The 18,442-nt window shown below is 43.3% G+C and overlaps 1 protein-coding gene across 1 annotated transcript; it reads right to left on the bottom strand.

Moving 5' to 3' along the window:
- Positions 1-1,070: 1,070 nt before the first annotated feature.
- On the bottom strand, positions 1,071-16,525 carry ATMIN (ATM interactor). Its single transcript, XM_052655558.1, has 4 exons — positions 16,199-16,525; positions 6,864-6,989; positions 5,797-5,996; positions 1,071-4,831 (listed from the first exon to the last, which is right to left on the bottom strand). The coding sequence occupies exons 1-4, from the start codon at positions 16,523-16,525 to the stop codon at positions 3,019-3,021; spliced, it is 2,466 nt and encodes an 821-aa protein (XP_052511518.1). The 3' UTR covers positions 1,071-3,018.
- Between the last annotated feature and the right edge of the window lie 1,917 nt (positions 16,526-18,442).

Raw genomic sequence — 18,442 nt, 5'->3', positions numbered from 1 at the left:
TTAACATTCATGTGTTTTAAGGCTTTTAGGTGTTGGGAGTAACCAGTAAGTCAAAAGACTGTGTCCTTTCCTAGTGTCAGATCTAATCCGTGACACTTTAATGTACATAAGATAAGCAGACACATGTATATGAGATATAAAACAATACTTGAGACTCCAAAGGCATCACCAACTCAATGGACATGGGTTTGGGTGGACTCTGGGAGTTGGTGATGGACAGGGAGGCCTGGCGTGCTGCGGTTCATGGGGTTGCAAAGAGTGGGACATGACTGAGCAACTGAACTGAACCAAAGGCATCATTCCTAAATGCTTCTAAGTTACACATTCCTCCCAGGCTCTTTGTTTAAGAGCCTTCTGAAGACAAATCTGAGAAGCATTACTTTAAATATTCAAGTAGTAAGCGCTCTTCCGTGTCAGTATTAGGTTAAGTCTGGACTGGAACTAAGATAAGCATTCTAAAACTGAGATCATAAAGGATTACATGAAAAAACCACCCTGTCAGTTACCACTATTAAAACAATTCAACTTCACAACTAGTGAACAATTCAACTTCACAATGTTTTCTTCCAATCAAAAGTAGCTTCAAACTTTGCATCTTTCAGGTAAGCCTATAAAAAATTTCTTCTTTTATTTCCCTTTATCTCAAAGGAATCGAACACACTGATTTGGCTTTCCTACAGTTAGTGACTGAGCAAAGAACTACTCATAGCCTTACCCTTGCATATTTGCTCTTAAGCTGGAACCACATTACTTACAAAGATAAAAGACACCCCATTATGAAATGGTGACATTTGGATGAAAAAAAAAATGGGTAATTTACTTTGAAAAAATTTTCCAAAAACTTATGGTAGTTTTTATCAAAATAAAAACTTTACATCAAAATAGCAGCTTTGGTAATAGAATGTCTTTTTCCTTTCTACTGGGAAAACTGTTAGCATATTTTCATGAACAAAGATAATGGAAATAACTAGGCACAGTCATTTCATCATGTGACTTTCAGAGGAAGAATTTGTGAAGAGTAAAGGCAACAAAGTCACATTATGAGTATGTTGAAGAATTCACACAAAAGGTAGAATTCTCACTTCTCTTTAATCACTGAGTTTTCAGCTTTTACAAATAATCTTAGAACAATTCAGGGAACTAACTAAGGTTCAGGGTGGGGGACAGTTCTTACTGGTACATGAACTATTACATGCTCAATTTTCTGTAAATAATTCCGTTGGCTGAATTAACAAACACTGTCACAGACACACAGATTTTTTTTTTTAAAGCCATAGATCACTGCATATATATTTACAAAAAGCCAGAACAAACATGCACTTCTTACTAGGAGAACTGAAATAGATGTTTGAAACGTTAAGGCAGTGATGATTCTAAAACATAATGAAATACTAAGTTAAGGCTTTATGTTTGTTTTGAAACCCACATTCATAGGCAACTGTGACCCAAGCAAACTTTTATCTACCAGGTTGAGTTCATCTGCCCAGGACATGTTATTTATCCATTACCACCAATTCTTCTATGGGATAGGAATTAGTAGCAACACCAATGATTTTCTCTAATGAATTATTAGTTCCTTCCTTAGGTTGTATTTTGAGGGTTTAGTCTTCAGCAGCATCAAGCATGTGCCACATAAGGAATAGAGCATTTTTTGGGGTAAACTTAGGAAAATATACAGACTGCACTGATTTTTACTTGCCTGAAAGCTGGCCAACAATCAAGAACTCAGGATCTTCTAAATACAAAAAACCCTACAAGTGTACCTGACTGCTCAGCCATCTCAAAACATACTATGTTCTTGAAGTGCTGGATCTTCACTTCATTTTCTTTGAAGACCGTTCAGCATTACCCTCTCTAAACAAACAAAGCAACATAATGCAGAATGCCGTATTTTAGACGGACCTCTTCTAGAATTGCCATCCTCAAGGCACAAACACTATTCTTGCTAGACCAGTGTGTTTCCTCATTCAAGGAAGAAAATGAGGTGGATGAAAAGAAGATTCACTTTACTATAGTTGTTGATTGCACTCTTGCCCTAGCAAGCTTATGAAAAGTGTTGAAATGTAACAGGGAATATCCTTTTCTTCTTACATTACTATTTTTATTGTTTTTTAACATTTAGAGCGACAAAACTCAGACTCAGCGGGTGGGGTGCACCTTCAGGAGCAGCTCTGGAGCACCACCCTGGCCTTTGGTAGGGTGCAGGAGGGATGGCTTGTAGGACACACTCCAGGATGAGCTAACGCGTGATTCTACAGCCCAGCATTTCCATAGTCAGGATGACTTACTGTCACTGAGACTGAAAGGATCACTATTTACACTAAGTGCTTGCCGCTACCACTTTAAGCAATAATTGTACAGCAACATGTCTTGTGAGCAAAGTACTACACACTTATGTTCCTACCAGTAACAGTTCACGTAGAGGGATGGCATTGGCTATATGCAAATTGTCTCAGAAGCTAAAGACAACAGTAGTTTTCCTTTGTGTCTTCAAATTAGGGAAGACTAAGATGTCAAAGCAGGCAAAGCTGTTGTTGTTTAAATCTGACGGTGCAGCATCAGACTTCTTTACACGTTATCAGGGAACAGGACTCTCTTAACAAGCACTGGCAAGAGTATTTTAGGTGCAATTTAAGTCAGTCATGCTTTGACGAAAATGTTTTGAAGATCTGAAGTTTGTACCCTAAGTCCTGGTGAGCTTGGCTTCAGCTAAATGGCAAGATGGGTTTTAAAGGTGTGAAATACATTTTTTTTTAAAAAAGGGAAGACTACACTGAAAGGGCAAATGTTGGTAACACAAAAACAATCATGTTCAGATCAACATCTTACACTTTATAATACACTCAAAAATTTTTACACAAACTTCATGTTTACAGGTACAAAAAGGCAAAGAACCTCAAAGAATCGAAGTAACTGTATCGTCGACTACATTCAGTAGAGTTAATACTGTTGTCCCTGTTCTTCACCTTCTAAATCCAGAAGGGAACTGTGAATCCATCCCCGATGTGGACTCCGCTTTCAGAAGTTGGAGACTGGGTGTAGTTCTGCACACGTTTGGGTTTCAACAGAGCTGAACTGAGACTCCATCGTGTTCCAGGCCAGATCAGCCAGAAGAAAGTCATCCATTGCTGTCTGAGTTTCATTGCTGGTGAAGAATAAGCTCCCCAAAGTTTCGAAGCCAGAGTTCATGGTCTGTGTTTCGGCACTGTTCAACTGAACTTTGCTTTCTAGGGCAGGCAGGTTTTTAGCAGTGGAGATTCCGTCAGTCTGGGTCTCTGTGTCAGATGAATCAGTACTCATAGAAAAGCTGGAGTGTTTCAGGATACTTCCCAGGGGCAGACGAGGGCTACTATCTAAAAAGAAGTTCAGGTCTGTCTGTGTCTGCGTGTCAAACATCTCAAGGCCTAAGAAGCTAGAATTTCCCCTACAACTGTAGGCCTGGGCAGAAGGGTCTGCAAGGAAGAAGTCAGTTTGGGTTTCTATGTCCAGCGACTCCAAGACTGGCTCAGTGGTCATGGTGCTAAGCTCACTCTCCTCGGTTTGTGTCTGTATATTTGAGGCTGAAAAGAACTCTTCAATATCAAAATCAATCGCAGGATTCTGGGTTGGGCCAGATGGGAGCTGGGTGTCAGGTCCAGTGTTTGTGTCAGACAAAAGACTACGACTGCCCAGCGTCTGGCCAGGTAGGTTACTTGACAAGATGTTTTCTAGATCACTTAGTAAATCCATGGTTTGGGTCTGATTATCTGTTGTGTTCTGTGACGAAAGTATACTGTTTGGTGCACTGAAGTTTATAATTGGTGTGGATTTCTCAATATCTTGAGTTAAAGTTTTAGCGTGGTTCTGAGGTAACAAGTCATGAGTTACAGTCTCTGCTACTAAGCTGCTGCTTATAATACTGTCTGTAGACACACCATATGATGAATGGACACTTTCAAAAATGTTTCCACACATTACAGCTTGGTCCATCTGTACTCGGTCATCTGCTGGACTTTGCATTCCGCTGGTCTGAGTTTCTCTGGAGATCCCACCTGGCTGGAAACTGGCATCTGTAAATGCATCAGTCTGAGCAGCGATGGATGAGGTTACCTTAGAACTGGGCAAAAAAGTCTGAGTTTGAACACTAATGGGAAGGGAAACCTGGGAACCAAATGTCAAATCAGTTTGCGAACAGGATGACACAGAGGAGTCAGGGCTGGCCCACTGTGCAGACGGCATGAACTGTGGTGTGGTGTAGGACAGGTCTGTCTGCACATTGATGGAAGAAATGCTATTCTTCTGACATGTGTTCCCCAGTTCTTGTAACGGGCTAAATGGGCTTTTACCCAAGTTCACTTGAATACCTGTGCTAATCGGCTCAACAGCAACAGGATTTACAACTTTTGAAAGAGGGAGGCTCTCCTTGAGAGAGCAGGTCTCCGAATCCAGGCCGAGGATCAGGGTTCCAATGGACAAGGGCAGTAAGTGCACGGCACCGGGGGCAGAGCCCTGATGGTCGACACCCAACACCACAGGCTGGGCCGAGGAGTCGGCTGTAGGCACAAAGACAGGCACGGGAGAAAACTGCATGACGGGGAGTTTAACCAAAGCCACTTTGGGCTTTGGTAAAAGCAACTTCTGAGGGTACCTTGGAGCTGCTGGAAGAGTCTGTTGTTTGGCATTAGAGCTGCAAGAGTCTTCAAAGGAAGCCAGCAGCTTTATTTCTGAAGTCTCTAGCTCTGGAGCGTCTGGTCGGGGAACTGGCTGCTTGCTCAGTGATTCAACGGTCTTCCTGGACAGCTTCCGGCTGCGCAGGCAGCTTTCCATTTTCCTTTTCTTACTAGGTGGGTCCCTGAAAACAACGACAGAGTGAAAAAGAGAAAAGTGGTTTTAAACTGCAGCTTTCTTCATCAACCCTGGCACTGTATCTTCACTTATAAGCTCTATGTCTCACATCTACAGCAGGGGTCAGATTCAGCCCAGTGAAAAGAAATCCCGTTTGTAATCTGGCCCATTACACAGTTGTTCAGAAACATGCAAACAGGAAAGGAGGAAGCACACCTTTGGGTAAAGCTCTAGGCACTAGAACTCAACTTAGATCCACAAGCATCAGGAAGCTAACATATTATATAATGCAGTGATTATCATTTCTAAAATAGGAAGCTATTAATCCAAATATAAATTTGACCTTTCAAATGAAGCGATTTCATGATTTAAACAACTCTTCAACAATCCAGTATCCCTCTAATAGAAAACGATGAAAGTTTTGGAAGAATTGAAAACTCAACAGGGACTTCCCTGGCGGTCCAGTGGTCAAGAATCCACCTCCAGTGCAAGTGACACAGATTTGATCCCTGGTCCGAGTAGATCCTGCCTCTGGCGGACCAACCAAGCCTGTGCACCGCAACTACTGAATGCTTGCGCCGTAACTACTGCAGCTTGTGCTCCACAGCAAGAGAAGCCTCCACAGTGAGAAGCCCTGGCGTCACACACAAGAGCAGCCCCTGCTCACTGCAACTAGAGAAAGCCCACGCAGCAGTCAAGACCCAGAAAAGCCAAAAATAAATACACAAATCTTAAAAAAAAAAAAAAGCCCAGGAAGTTTTCAATTGGGAATAATAAGGGACCTTTTAAAGGAGTTGGTAAATGAGTAAGGAGCACAACTGGGTCAAGTAGATGTGGATTATTTACTAGTACTGCTGCCATTTCCGAAAGTCCCCTTCTTCACGTCTCACCTTTTCCCTACCATTCCTCCTCTCTGCTCACGCTACCAGCGCTCCAGGGAGTTTCCGGCTTCTGGCGCCACCCCTCCCTCACCTGTGCTCTGCAGGGATCTCATGGCCAGTTCGGTAGACGTGGGACTGCAACGCGGTCCGGCTGGCGTAGGGACAGCCACACGTGCACTGGAAGGTCTTGCCGCAATCCTCTGCGTGTCTTTTCAAGTCCCACTCGGTGCCATACGAATTGCTGCACTTACTACATTTATGCTTCTTTTCAGCATGCATTTTCATAAAGTGCTAGGAAGAACACAAAAGGACCAAAGTGAAAATCTGCAACTGCTCAAAACCTTTCAAAAGTCATCAACATACCCCAAATAACAATGATTTTACATGAAAAAATATAGCAGTGCAAATCAAAAGAATGAAAAATTCATTTTTCATTTTGCCTGCAAAATGAAATTTCAAATTCTTTTGCCTGCAAAAGAAAAAGCAGGCAAGCTGCTGTTTAATATATGCCTCATCTCTGTGAAAAGTTGAGACTGTTTTGGAAACAATCCAGGGTATCCACCCCTACATTCTAATGTACAAGTAAGTGCTGCAAGCAGAACAAGTCTTGGAGTGCTTTTCTCAGGAACCCCTCCAGCAAACCCTCAGGGAAGTGTTTCAGTTTCTTCCCGTCCAGAATCACCACCTTCCCCACTGACCAGGTCCCTCACTCCTCTCTGGGGGAGCTGCTTCTGAAATTCTTTTCCTAGAGTTTCTTCCTCCCTCGGGAGAACACCTCCCTATGCCTCTGCTCCTCTAACCTTGAAAGAGTCACACCAGAGATCTGGACGCACACCCAATCTATCATACTTTGCTGACCTGGTCTTCTGTCCAAATCCACTCTGGACATCTTCCCCTCAAGAACCAGCCAGCCTTTGCTCACACCCACTCATTCTTTCCCAAGTGAGAGACTCGGGTGTCTGTCCTTATAAGCAGCTTTCTGCTCAATTCTCTTGTTATGATTGGCAAGTAATTACAATACATTGGGTTTATGACATCTGCATTTCATCCCTAGAGAAGTATATAGTTAAGTATAGTAAGTATAAGTATAGAGAAGTATATAGTTAAGTATAGTTAAGTATAGTAAGTATAGTAAGTTAGTTAAGGCAAGTAAAATACCTGTTTTACGAGAGAAAATTGAGAAAATGGTCTGTCAGGGCCTCTAGGGCATCCTTCAATTGGACAACAGTAGAATTTCGGTACAGTTTTCAGATCTTTTCTTACTGTTGGATTTACTATGCCATCCTGCAAAAGAAAAATGAAATAATGATCTTTAAAAAACCATCAGAGCAAGTTGGGGGTGATAATAAGGAACAACTAAAGATGGGCACAAGGGAGCTTTATAGAGCGAGGAAAATGTTCTAAAGTTTGGGATTGCAGCACTGGTTGCAGAACTGTGCATCTACTTAAAAATAACTGAATTATTCACTTAAAATGTATAAATTTTATCACGCATAAACTATAACTCAATATATGTTACAATTTTTCAAAATAACATAAACAAAAAACAACTATGTTGTTTAAAAATCTTCTATCCATTCCTTTAAGATTCTTTCTAGATTTAAAAATCTCTGCCCTTAACCCAATGTCTTTAATTGCAAGAGTTTCTCAGGCTCAAGACTTAGTGTCATCCTTAAGTCTTCCCTCCTTTCTTATCTCACCCCCACTGAGTCAGGGTGAGCCTCTGAAAAAAACCTCCTTTGACTACGATTGAGGTCTTCCTGACAAAGAGCACAGTGACTTTCTCTGATCACCACTATGCCCCCTAACAGAGCTAAAGCGAGCTGACACAGCTCTTATACGGCAGCATGAATACAGGCACCATGCTCTAATCTGAAACTTAGTAATCATTATAATGGCCAGCACTAACACAGCGCCTACTACTGTGCTGGGCACTGCTGTAAGCACCTCATATATGTATGAATTCATCTGAGTAATCCTTTGTTATTAAGTATGTGATTGACTTTTTGATGGGTTTTAAAAATAACTGGTGAGTTAATTTAGCTTGAAGTACTATCTTATAGCCCTTGACGAACCCACAGACCTCAGGAGTGAAACACCGATGGCCTCCACTCTAATTCTTAACTGGCCACCCCCGGTTGGCCCCAGAGGAAGGTGTGTGGGGGCTGGAGTGATGAAGGGCCTCTACCGGCCCCTGGAAACACCCAGACATGTGTGAGGCCTCAGCTGCTGCGGCAGCTCCTCGATGTTTGAGTCCTTAGGTGCTGTGATGAGAGAGGACTCAATACCTTTGGAACATGCCACCTCCTCCTCTACCATCAGTGTGCACCTAGAGAGGAAATGAACGACCACGTGGCTAAGACTCCCTTTGGTTTAACAAGCTCTGTAGATGATCCTAATGTGTAGCTGAGCTTAAGAACCATGGTGCAGTGGTTAAACCCATGGATTCTGGAATATGGACTGCTGTAGTTTAGTTTGAATTGCTCCTTTCCTTTGACCTTGAAAAACTTAACTGTCTTGGTTTCCTTATCTGTGAAGTAGGCACGATAATAGGACCTACTTCAGGGTTGTGGTGAGGACTGGTGGCTCAGAGGTTAAAGTGTCTGCCTGTAATGTGGGAGACCTGGGTTTGATCCCTGGGTCCGGAAGATCCCCTGGAGAAGGAAATGGCAACCCACTCCAGTATTCTTACCTGGAGAATCCCATGGACGGAGGAGCCTGGTGGGCTACAGTCCACGGGGTTGCAAAGAGTCGGACACGACTGAGCGACTTCACTTTCACTTTCAGGGTTGTGGTGAGGACTCAGTTAGTAGCATTACAGTTAACAGTATTATAAAACAGTGCTTATCACATAATCCCCCAATGGCTCAGCAGGTGAAGAATCCACCTGCAATGCAGGATCAATCCCTGGTTGGGAAGATTCCCTGGAGGAGAAGTCCTCCACTCCAGTATTCTTGCCTGGAAAGTCCTATGGACAAAGGAGTCTGGTGGGCTATAGTCCATGGGTCCCAAAGAGTCAGACATGACTCAGTGACTAAGGCTATCACATAATCACTCCATTATTACAGCTACTAGTTATCTGCTGTGGAGATTTTTGTTGCTTCTTTTGCTTTCTACCAACCAACTTAGTGACAATAAGCTAATCTACACTCATACTATACATTAAACACTGTTTTTGTGGCACAGAAATACAAGCAAAGTAAACAGATCAGACTGAATCACACTTACATGCTTTTGCACAGCAAAGGAAACCATAATAAAACGGAAAAACAACCTGTGGAATGGGAGAAAATATTTGCAACGATGCAACATAGAAGGGCTTAATCTCTAAAATATACAAACAGCTCATATAACTCAACAACAAAAAACAAACGACCCATTCAAAAAACAGGTGGAAGAACTAAATAGACATTTCTTCAAAGAAGACATACATATGGCCAACAAGCACATGAAACATTACTCAACATCGCTAATTATTAGAGAAATGCTAATCAAAACTACAGTGAGCTACCACTTCACATCAGTCAGAATGGCCATCATTAAAGTCTACAAATACGAAACCCTGAAGAGGCGTGGAGAAAAGGGAACCCTCCTACACTGTTGCTGGGAATGTAAGTTGGTGCAGCCACTATGGAAAACAGTATGAGGTTCCTCAGAAAACTAAAAATAGAACTGCCATATGATCCAGCAATCCCACTCCTGGGCATATATCCAGATAAAACTACAATTCAAAAAGATACATGCACCGTTATATTCGTAACAGCACTATTCACAATAGCCAAGACATGGAAACAACCCAAATGTCCAGCAACAGATGAATGCACAACGATGATGTGACGTATGTATATACAACAGAGTGCAGCTCAGCCATAAGAAAGAACGAAACGATGCCACTGGCAGCAACACGGCTGGAACTCGCAATGGTCATGTAAGTGAAGTTTAAGTCAAAAAGAGAAAGACAGCTACCACATGATATCACTTACATGTGAGATCTGAAATGTGACACAAAATAATTTATCCATGAAACAGAAGTGGACTCATAGGTATAGAGAACAGACTCGTGGTAGCCAAGGAGGAGGGGTGCTGGGGGAGGGATAGACCAAGAGTCCGGGGTTAGCAGATCCTAACTACTATATATAGAATATACAGACAACAAGGTTCTACTGCATACTACAGGGAACTATATTCAAGACCCAGTGACAAACCATAACAGAGAAAAATATGAAAAAGAAAGTATATAATGTAAAACTGAATCACTTTGCTGTGAACATAACATTGTAAATCAACTATACTTCGATTTAAAAAAGAAAACCTATGGACTCATCTTAAAGAAAATATTATACTTGTGAAAGTCTGATTGGAATGCTGCTTTTGTTAAAACAAGGACATCTGCTAGGCTCAAATGACAATAACACTGTCATCAAACTCATCCCATTCACCAATTTATCTTTTTTAAAGGAAATACTTCTCAAACTTATATTAACTTCCTTCTAGTGTATAATATGCAAGAAAAAATGAAATGTGGACAAGATATTAAGAAAGACCCTATAAGCATTAATTCTCTTGACCATTACTAAATTCTTCTTAGTTATATACCAAGGAGACGGCCCTCTTCTGTGTTTTAGCCTGTCAAATGTTCTATAAAACTTTGCTTACGGGGTCACCACAAAATTCATGCTCATTTCTAAAACATCCTCAATTTGCTTAGCAATCCTTTTATTACCCCTTTTCAAACTCCCTATCATGCATGTTCTCATATACCTGTTCACTTCCCTTTTTAAAAAATTAACAAAATTTATTTTTAAGAGTTTTATTCCATAGCAAAACTGAGTGGAAAGTACAGAGTCCCCATACACTATATGCAGCCCCCCAACCCACTCCAATATAGCCTGTTTCACTATTAACATCTCTCAGCAGAATGGTGCATTTGTTTACAACTGATGAAACTACACTGACACATCATTATGACCCAGTCTCTAGATTATATTAGAATCCACTATTGGTGCTGCACATTCTATGGGTTTTGCTGAATGATAATGACAGTTATCCATTATTATATCATACAGAGTGTATTCACTTCCCTAAAAATCTGTGCTCCGCCTATTCATGACACCTTTCCCTGTAAGCACTGACAACCACTGACTGACCACTCATTTCTCTTTAGGGCTGATACTCCACCGTCTGCATGTATCACTGTTACTTACTGATTCACCTTCTGAAGGACATCTTGGTTGCTTCCAAGTTTTGCTAGCTATTCTTTTATAATGTCTCCTGCCACCTCCTCGTCTTTCCTTTTTCACTGCTACCATCAATAGTTCAAGTATGCCGACTGTTTGGACTTTGTCACTAGCCTAATTTCTAAACCTTCACTTTTCTTTTCATTCACATGTTGCCAGATTCACCTTTCTAAAATATAGCTCTGATTATAACATTACCTCACTCAAACATATTCGAGGGCACTCCAAATTCTTCTAGCCACTGGGACATCCACAGTCCTGTACTAAACAGCTTCAAACTACACTTCTTTTCTGTTATTTCTCTGTTATAGCTAATGGAACTCCTTAACATTCCCCAAATGTTTTCAAGAGGAGGAATATATGTATTTGTTGCACTTAGGAATCTTTTCAAGAGTAGATGTTTATGGTCACCTAAGTTAAAGCTGTATCACATGCCAGGATGAGCCGCTAAAGGCAGCCATGCCGATGCCAACATCTTGCTGTTGTCATTACAGGTGCAGCAACAACCTGGCGTGGTTCACTTTCCCGCATTCTTAGGGCCAATTCCTCGGCCCATCCCCACACCACCTCTCTACCCAGTTCCTGACCTTCTTCCCAACCCTGTTTAGAGACAATAAGCTCTGAGATGAGAACAGGGGAGAGAAGAAATGGTGATGGCACAGTAAAACATGAACTGCAGTAAAAAGTGGTATTTTCGTTCTTAAGTGCTATATACATTTTACAATAAAACTTAGCAGACTTTTTTTTTTTAACTTTACCTTCTGTGCATAACTGAAAAAAATGTACAGAGAATACTTCATGTTTTGTGTACTTTTTTGGGTATCTGTTTATAAAATCTTTTAAATAAAAGAATTTGAAAAAGAACTTATGAGAGGAAACAATAAAAAACAAGATGGAGAAAAGTAAACAAAGAGAAAAAAAAGCAAAGCAAGAGAAAGGACCCTGCTGAAGAAGAGAGGATAAAAGCAAAGAACTGTGGGAACTGTTTGGGGGGAAAAAAGGCACTGTAGCTTCTCAAGCACCTCTTTGCATTCATAGAAATATCCCCAGGAAGAAAAGTAGCTTGCTCTGTTATTATATATTTAAAATTAGACATCTTTGTACAATATGATCTATGGAGCAACTTGGAACCTTTCCTTGAAGAAGAAAAAGAAAAAATTGCTGGAAAATCATTAAAAACAAACCCATGGACTGAACATACCATAAAATCCACTATGCCATGCTCTAAAAATGTGTGTTGCTGGGTAAGATGTTCTTTAATGGTCCTCCTGTCCCTTTCACTATTTTCAAACACGAGGGATAAAAGAATCAAGAAATGCTCATCTACTCCTACTCTTCTTTTCCCCCGAATCACCAGGAACCCACATAAAATTACGAGGTATCATGGACCTTGCAACTTACAACCCTTATCTCCACTTTATCCATCATCATTCAGAGGAACTTATTAATCCTAAGGGAATATTTGAGTGAGGGCAGGATACCTTCTGAGGAAAGATTAGAATAAAATGAGAACATCACATCAACCAATGGGGAAGGGAAGAAAAGATTATCATAATCCAGGAGAAAAAAACAAACTAGGAAAGAAAAAAACTACAGGAAAGAAAAAAGAAAACTAGGAAAGAAACTAGAATTATGTAAGTAGCTGTAATCAACAGATTAAAGGGAAAATCTCCATGGAATACTATGCATATCTCCAAGTGGACATACTCAGGCTTCAGGGCCAGGAGGAGCACACTGGAGTCTCTGGTCCAACACAGAACCCTTTCAAGGCCACAGGGAGCTCCCCTTCAGCCCTTCTCCTTAGGCCTCTATCCCCTACCCACCCAACACTTGGAGAACATCGTGTCAGGAGTAGTGTTTGGACTCAGGAGCCTGCTTCTTTGGCTCCCGACTCAGTGCAGATTCACCACGCTGGGCAACACTGTGCAGATATGGCTGTTTTGTCACATAGGCCACCTTTATTTTAAAAAACACCAAGACAGCACATGTTCAGGGGCCACATGGTTAGAAAGACAGAACAAGGAAGCAAAGTGAGCCTGTCTGACAAGAAAAAAACAACGATGGTTCAGGGTGAGGTTTCTCAAATTTCCCCTGAAACAGGTCTCTCTAGTGACCTAGGAAGGCAACTCAGGAGAGTCCATTTTGGGGTTGTTCAATTTTCAGTTCAGAAAGAGATTTTGAAGGCACTGTGCTGTCTTCAGACAAGAGAAATCTGAGAAATGACTAGAACTGGAAAAATGGCTTCACACAGATTCTAAGCAGGAGAGACTACTGATACTCAGCTGGGCTAAAGTTCAAGTAAAGACCTGACTGTCAAAATCTGCCCTTGCCTCAAACATATTCCTTCTTCTTAGTCTACTGTATGCTTCAGAATTCCTGAACTTTATATATTTTAAAAACACAATTAGAAATAAACTTATTCAAGCTAGGCTTCAGCAGTACATGAACTGAGAACTTCAGGTGAACAAGCTGGATTTAGAAAAGGCAGAGGAATCAGGAATCAAACTGCCAACATACGCTGTCATAGTAAAGACAAGGGAATTAAAAAAAAAAATCTACTTCTGCTTCACTGACTACACTAAAGCCTTTGACTGTATGGGTTACAACAAACTGTGGAATATTCTTAATGAGATGGGAATACCAGACCACATTACCTGCCTCCTGAGAAACCTGCATGCAGGACAAGAAGCAACAGTTAGAACCAGACATGGAACAATGGCCCAGTTCCAAATTGGGAAAGGAGTACGTCAAGGCTACATATTGTTACCCTGCTTATTTAACTTACATGCAGAGAACATCATGAGAAATGCTGGGCTGGATGAATCACAAGCTAGAATCAAGACTGCTGGGAGAAATATCAACAACCTCAGATATGCAGATGACACCACCCTTATGGCAGAAAGTGAAGAGGAACTAAAGAGCCTCTTGATGAAGGTGAAAGAGGAGAGTGAAAAAGTTAGCTTAAAACTCAACATTCAAAAAATGAAGATCATGGATGGCATCCAATCCCATCACTTCATGGCAAACAGATGGGGAAACAATGGAAACAGTGTCAGATTTCATTTTCTTGGGCTCCAAAATCACTGCAGATGGTGACTGCAGCCATGAAATTAAGACGCTTACTCCTTGCGAGAAAAGTTATGACCAAGCTAGACAGCATATTAAAAAGCAGAGACATTACTTTGCCAACAAAGGTCCGTCTAGTCAAGGCAATGGTTTCTCCAGTAGTCATGTATGGATGTGAGAGTTGGTCCATAAAGAAGGCTGAGCGCCGAAGAATTGATGCTTTTGAACTGCAGTGTTGAAGAAGACTTGAGAGTCCCTTGCACACAAGGAGATTGAACCAATCAATCCAAAAGGAAATCAATCCTGAATAATCATTGGAAGGGCTGGTGCTGAAGCTGAAGTTTCAGTACTTTAGCCATCTGATGCAAGGAGCCAACTAATTGGAAAAGACCTTGATGCTGGGTAAGATTGAGGGCTAGAGGAGAAGGGGATGACACAGGAAGAGATGGCTGAATGGTATCGCTGACTCAATGGACATGAGTTTGAGCAAACTCGGAGAGAGCGAAGGACAGTGAAGCCTGGAGCGCTGCAGTTCATGGGGTTGCAAAAAGTCAGACATGACAAAGGGAATGAACAATTGTATACTATCAAACCAATCCTGAGAAGTATTGATAAATGTTATCTTTTGCTTAATGGATTCTTCACAAGGTCTGGACAGATATAGCTCCTGACAGCAGTTCCACAAAAAACAACAATATAAAGTGTTAAAAAGTGCTTGCCAGAACGACGTTCAGGACAACAAGGTAAAGACAGTCCTCATCAGACTGGCCACTTCCGTTGTGCTTAGAGATGTAATGTCTACCTTAGTAATCAGTGATGGGATAATCTGAAGGTGGGTGATGGCTGTTACATATGAGCTAAAGAGAACACAGGAATTAGACTGCAGAATTCCTACAAATATATAGTTCATCCACTCAAGTTAAAATATGCTTAAGGAAGGGAAGTGTTTAATTAAAATTTAGTATGAAGGAGGAAACAGGAGAACGACCATTCCCAGAGTTACTGCACTTGTGTGTGGAAGCAACCCAGAACTATCATGGAAAATTGCAGTTCCACCTACAGGGAAAATTACAGACCCACCTCAGCTTACCTCCACAGTACATTCCCTGATTGGGCTCCCTCATCTTCCTAAGAACACTGTTGCCTCTCTAATTAGCTGGAGCTGGAAGTGGACAGCCCTTCATGGTCATCATATCTGCCCTACTACAGACGACAAGCTCAAGCTTTCTGTTAAATTCTTATCAGAAGTCTGATTCTAACAACATTCCTGAGGAAGCTTTACCTGAAGGGCAGACATACCATGCAAGAGACTAGGTGATTTAAACTTGCTCCTCAATCAAGTCAGACCACCAAAAGCTACATACTCACAATGCAGCTTTCAATGACACACACTTTAAAATTACGTTCTTAGCCACTGTTGGCTTAGAAAGACTTTAAGAAGTGGTGGAAGGAAATGTCCTATTGTAGTGATTGAGAAATTATTATTTAAGTGGTATTGGGTGGGGCTGGACCTCTGGGTTTTTAATAAGCTTTCCACAGACGTGCACTTCGGGTTGAAAAAAGAATCACCTCCCCATTTTATGTAATGTGGAATGAACGTTCAGGATTATTGTCCTGTGATTATATATAAAGTCCCCTCTTAAGATCCTCGGGGGAGACTTCCCTTAGCTCTCATTCCTGAGCCAAGCTGATATTACCAAAGCGGTGGAACTTGTTGCCAAATCTGTAGCTCCCTGCTAATGACTGGGCAGCACCCAAAGGCCCGAAAGAGGTGCTTGTGGGTGTGGTGCAAAGAGAGCCGGCAGAGAGCTGAGCCCGCGTTTAAAGCCCAGCACTACGCGGGCAGCGTCACCGGTTTCTCTGCAACAGGACGGAGGTGCCCTGAGAGCTCACGACACGACCGTGAGAAACGCCCGGGCCGCCGCCGCGTGCGCGCCGGTGGTCCCGCGGGTCGGAGCCCGCAGCCTGACGCGTGACACAGGGCTTTCCCCCCGCCGTGCCCTCCTGCGTCCGGGCTTCCACTCTCCCTGCGGGAGGCCCCTCGGCGGTCCGGCCCGCTCTGAGGGCCGCGGCGGCCGCCACCCCCGCCGCCGGCCGGACCCCGGCGCGGTCGCGTCCGCGGCCCTCGCCGCCCGCGTCAGACGCTCGGTGGCGCCAGGCCCCGGGAGGCGCGGCCCGCGGCGGGCTCACCTGCAGGCGGTGGCTCTTGACCAGGTGCATGTTGAGCGCGGGGCTGTTGGGCAGGATCTTGCCGCAGCCGCGCACCGTGCACAGGATGTTGGTCCGCACGGCCCGGGACAGCTCGCTCACCGACGGCTGGATGAGCTCCCGGGCCGGCGGCGCCGAACCCGCGGGCTGCTGCCTCGCCGGCGGCGGGCGCGGCCGGCTGCCTCTCAGCCGCCCGGGGGGCACCCACGGGCCCGAGGCGGCGGCGGCTCCCCTCGCGGCCGCCGGGACGGCCGGGGCGCCCGAGGCGAGAGCCGCGGGATCCGCCGCCGCCGCCTCAGAAGCCGCCATGGCTCTCGCGCCGCGGCCGGACCAAGCCAGCCGGCCCCGCCTCCCGCCGCAGCGACTTCCGGCAGGGGGCGGGGCCTTATTAGCATCCGGCGGGGCCCGGCGGCGGCGGCGGCGGCGGCGCCCCCTGCCGGAGGCGGAGGGCGCGTCTGCGGCGGAGCGCCGCCAGGTGAGGCGGGCGGGGTGTAAAACTTCACAGGGGTTCCTGGGAACAGGTAGGACGTGTAGGTCCCTCTGAGCCTCATTCGCCTTCCTAGAAATCTGAACCTCGGGGAAAAGTTGGATACAAGAAAAAACACTGCTTTCGGGAACGTTACTTCCCAAAGATTAGAAATAAACCAAGTGTTCAAGAGCAGCAGAGGCCGAACCTTGTTAATTACAATGATTTGTTTACCGGACACTGCGGAATGCACTTTTCATCCAGTATCTCATTTTGTCCTCAAAACAGACCTCGCGGTTACCTACTATAAGTTCTTCCTCATCTGCAGAGAGGCAAGTAACTAGCCTGGGACACATTATACAAACAAAAGAACTGTTATAATTGACAGTTAATTATTTTAGAGAGGGTAGATTTACTTGCCTGTATTTTAACTGGTGAAATCTGATTACTATTTGGGAGACAGTGTAGCTCAGGGCAGGGTTCCAGAAACGAAGTAGGAAGAGGGACCAGATAGGTCAAGTAAATGAGTGTAGGAGGCCAGGCGTACCTAAAAGGGAGGGGTGAGGACCCCAGGGAAATCAGATCTAGCCTAACCAGAGCAGGGGCTACCAGTCTTTGGTATTGCCATGTTTATTTTTCAAGGTTTTTATGTGAAAACTCCCAACTTTTTAATATATTAGCAGCTCTGCTTGTTTTCTACTGCTGCAGTAACGAGCTACCACACGCCTGGTGACCTGAAAATTTGTTACTCACAGTTCTGGAGGTCAGAAGTCTGAAATAAGTCTACTACATCAGGATCAAGGTGTGGGCCTGGCTGCTTTTTCTGGAGGCTCTATGGAAGAATCTTGTTTACTTGCTTTGTCCAGCTTCTCAAGTCATTTATGGTGAGTCGCGCCCTCTTCACATCACTCTGATTTCTTCAGTACTCACATCTCCCTCTGCTCTCTTCTATCCCTTTTCCCACTTTTGAGGACCTAGTGATTACATTGGGTCCTTCCAGGAAACCTCGGATAACTCCCCCACCTGCAAAGTAACAGGTTTACATATTCCAGGGACTAGGATGTGGACATCTTTGAGAAGGGTACTGTTTTGCCCACCGGAGTAACTAATTCTGATTTTAAAGTATTGTGTGCCAAAAAACCCCTACGTGTGAGACAGCATCCATAAGGCTTTTCTTTCTTCCAGCTCGGTGTGCAAGAGGGCAGACTCAAGTCCGACTGCTTGGGTTAGTTAGTTAGTGTTAGTTGCTCAGTTGTGTCTAACTTTGTGACCCCATGGACTACAGCCCGCCAGGCTTCTCTGTCCATGGAATTCTCCAGGAACAAATACTGCAGTGGGTTGCCATTTCCTTCTCCAGGGGATCTTCCCGACCCAGGGATCAAACCCAGGTCTCCTGCATTGCAGGCAGATGCTTTACCACTGAGCCACCAGGGAAGCCCAATGGTAATCTTACCTCTAGTTTTTATTTATCCGTTTCTTTTTCTGTCCTTCATTTGCCCATATTTCCTCACTTTTAATTCTATCATAATTGTAACATATGTTGTTTTAACACCAAATCCTTTGTGGATCAAGATAGGTACTATGTTTTAAAGTGTTATTATAAAAGGACATGTGATTTAGTGATGATCATTGAAGGATTTTCACTAAAAGTGACTGATGCGCCAGTTTTTAAATATCTTTATTTACAAATTGGTATATTATCGGTCAGTTTGAATGCCATATATGTGATAAAACATATTATGAGAAATATCATATTTACA

The sequence above is a fragment of the Budorcas taxicolor genome, chromosome 18 (genome assembly GCF_023091745.1).
Source record: "Budorcas taxicolor isolate Tak-1 chromosome 18, Takin1.1, whole genome shotgun sequence".
NCBI lineage: Eukaryota > Metazoa > Chordata > Mammalia > Artiodactyla > Bovidae > Budorcas > Budorcas taxicolor.
This window is presented reverse-complemented; position numbering and strand designations above follow the sequence as displayed.

Coding starts and splice junctions, on each gene's coding strand:
- ATMIN (XM_052655558.1), bottom strand. CDS start 16,525: ATGGCGGCTTCTGAGGCGGCGGCGGCGGATCCCGCGGCTCTCGCCTCG. Junction 6,990..16,198: donor TCAAGAGCCACCGCCTGCAG/GTGAGCCCGCCG, acceptor TTTCTTTTGCAG/GATGGCATAGTAAATCCAAC. Junction 5,997..6,863: donor AATTTTCTCTCGTAAAACAG/GTATTTTACTTG, acceptor TGTTCTTCCTAG/CACTTTATGAAAATGCATGC.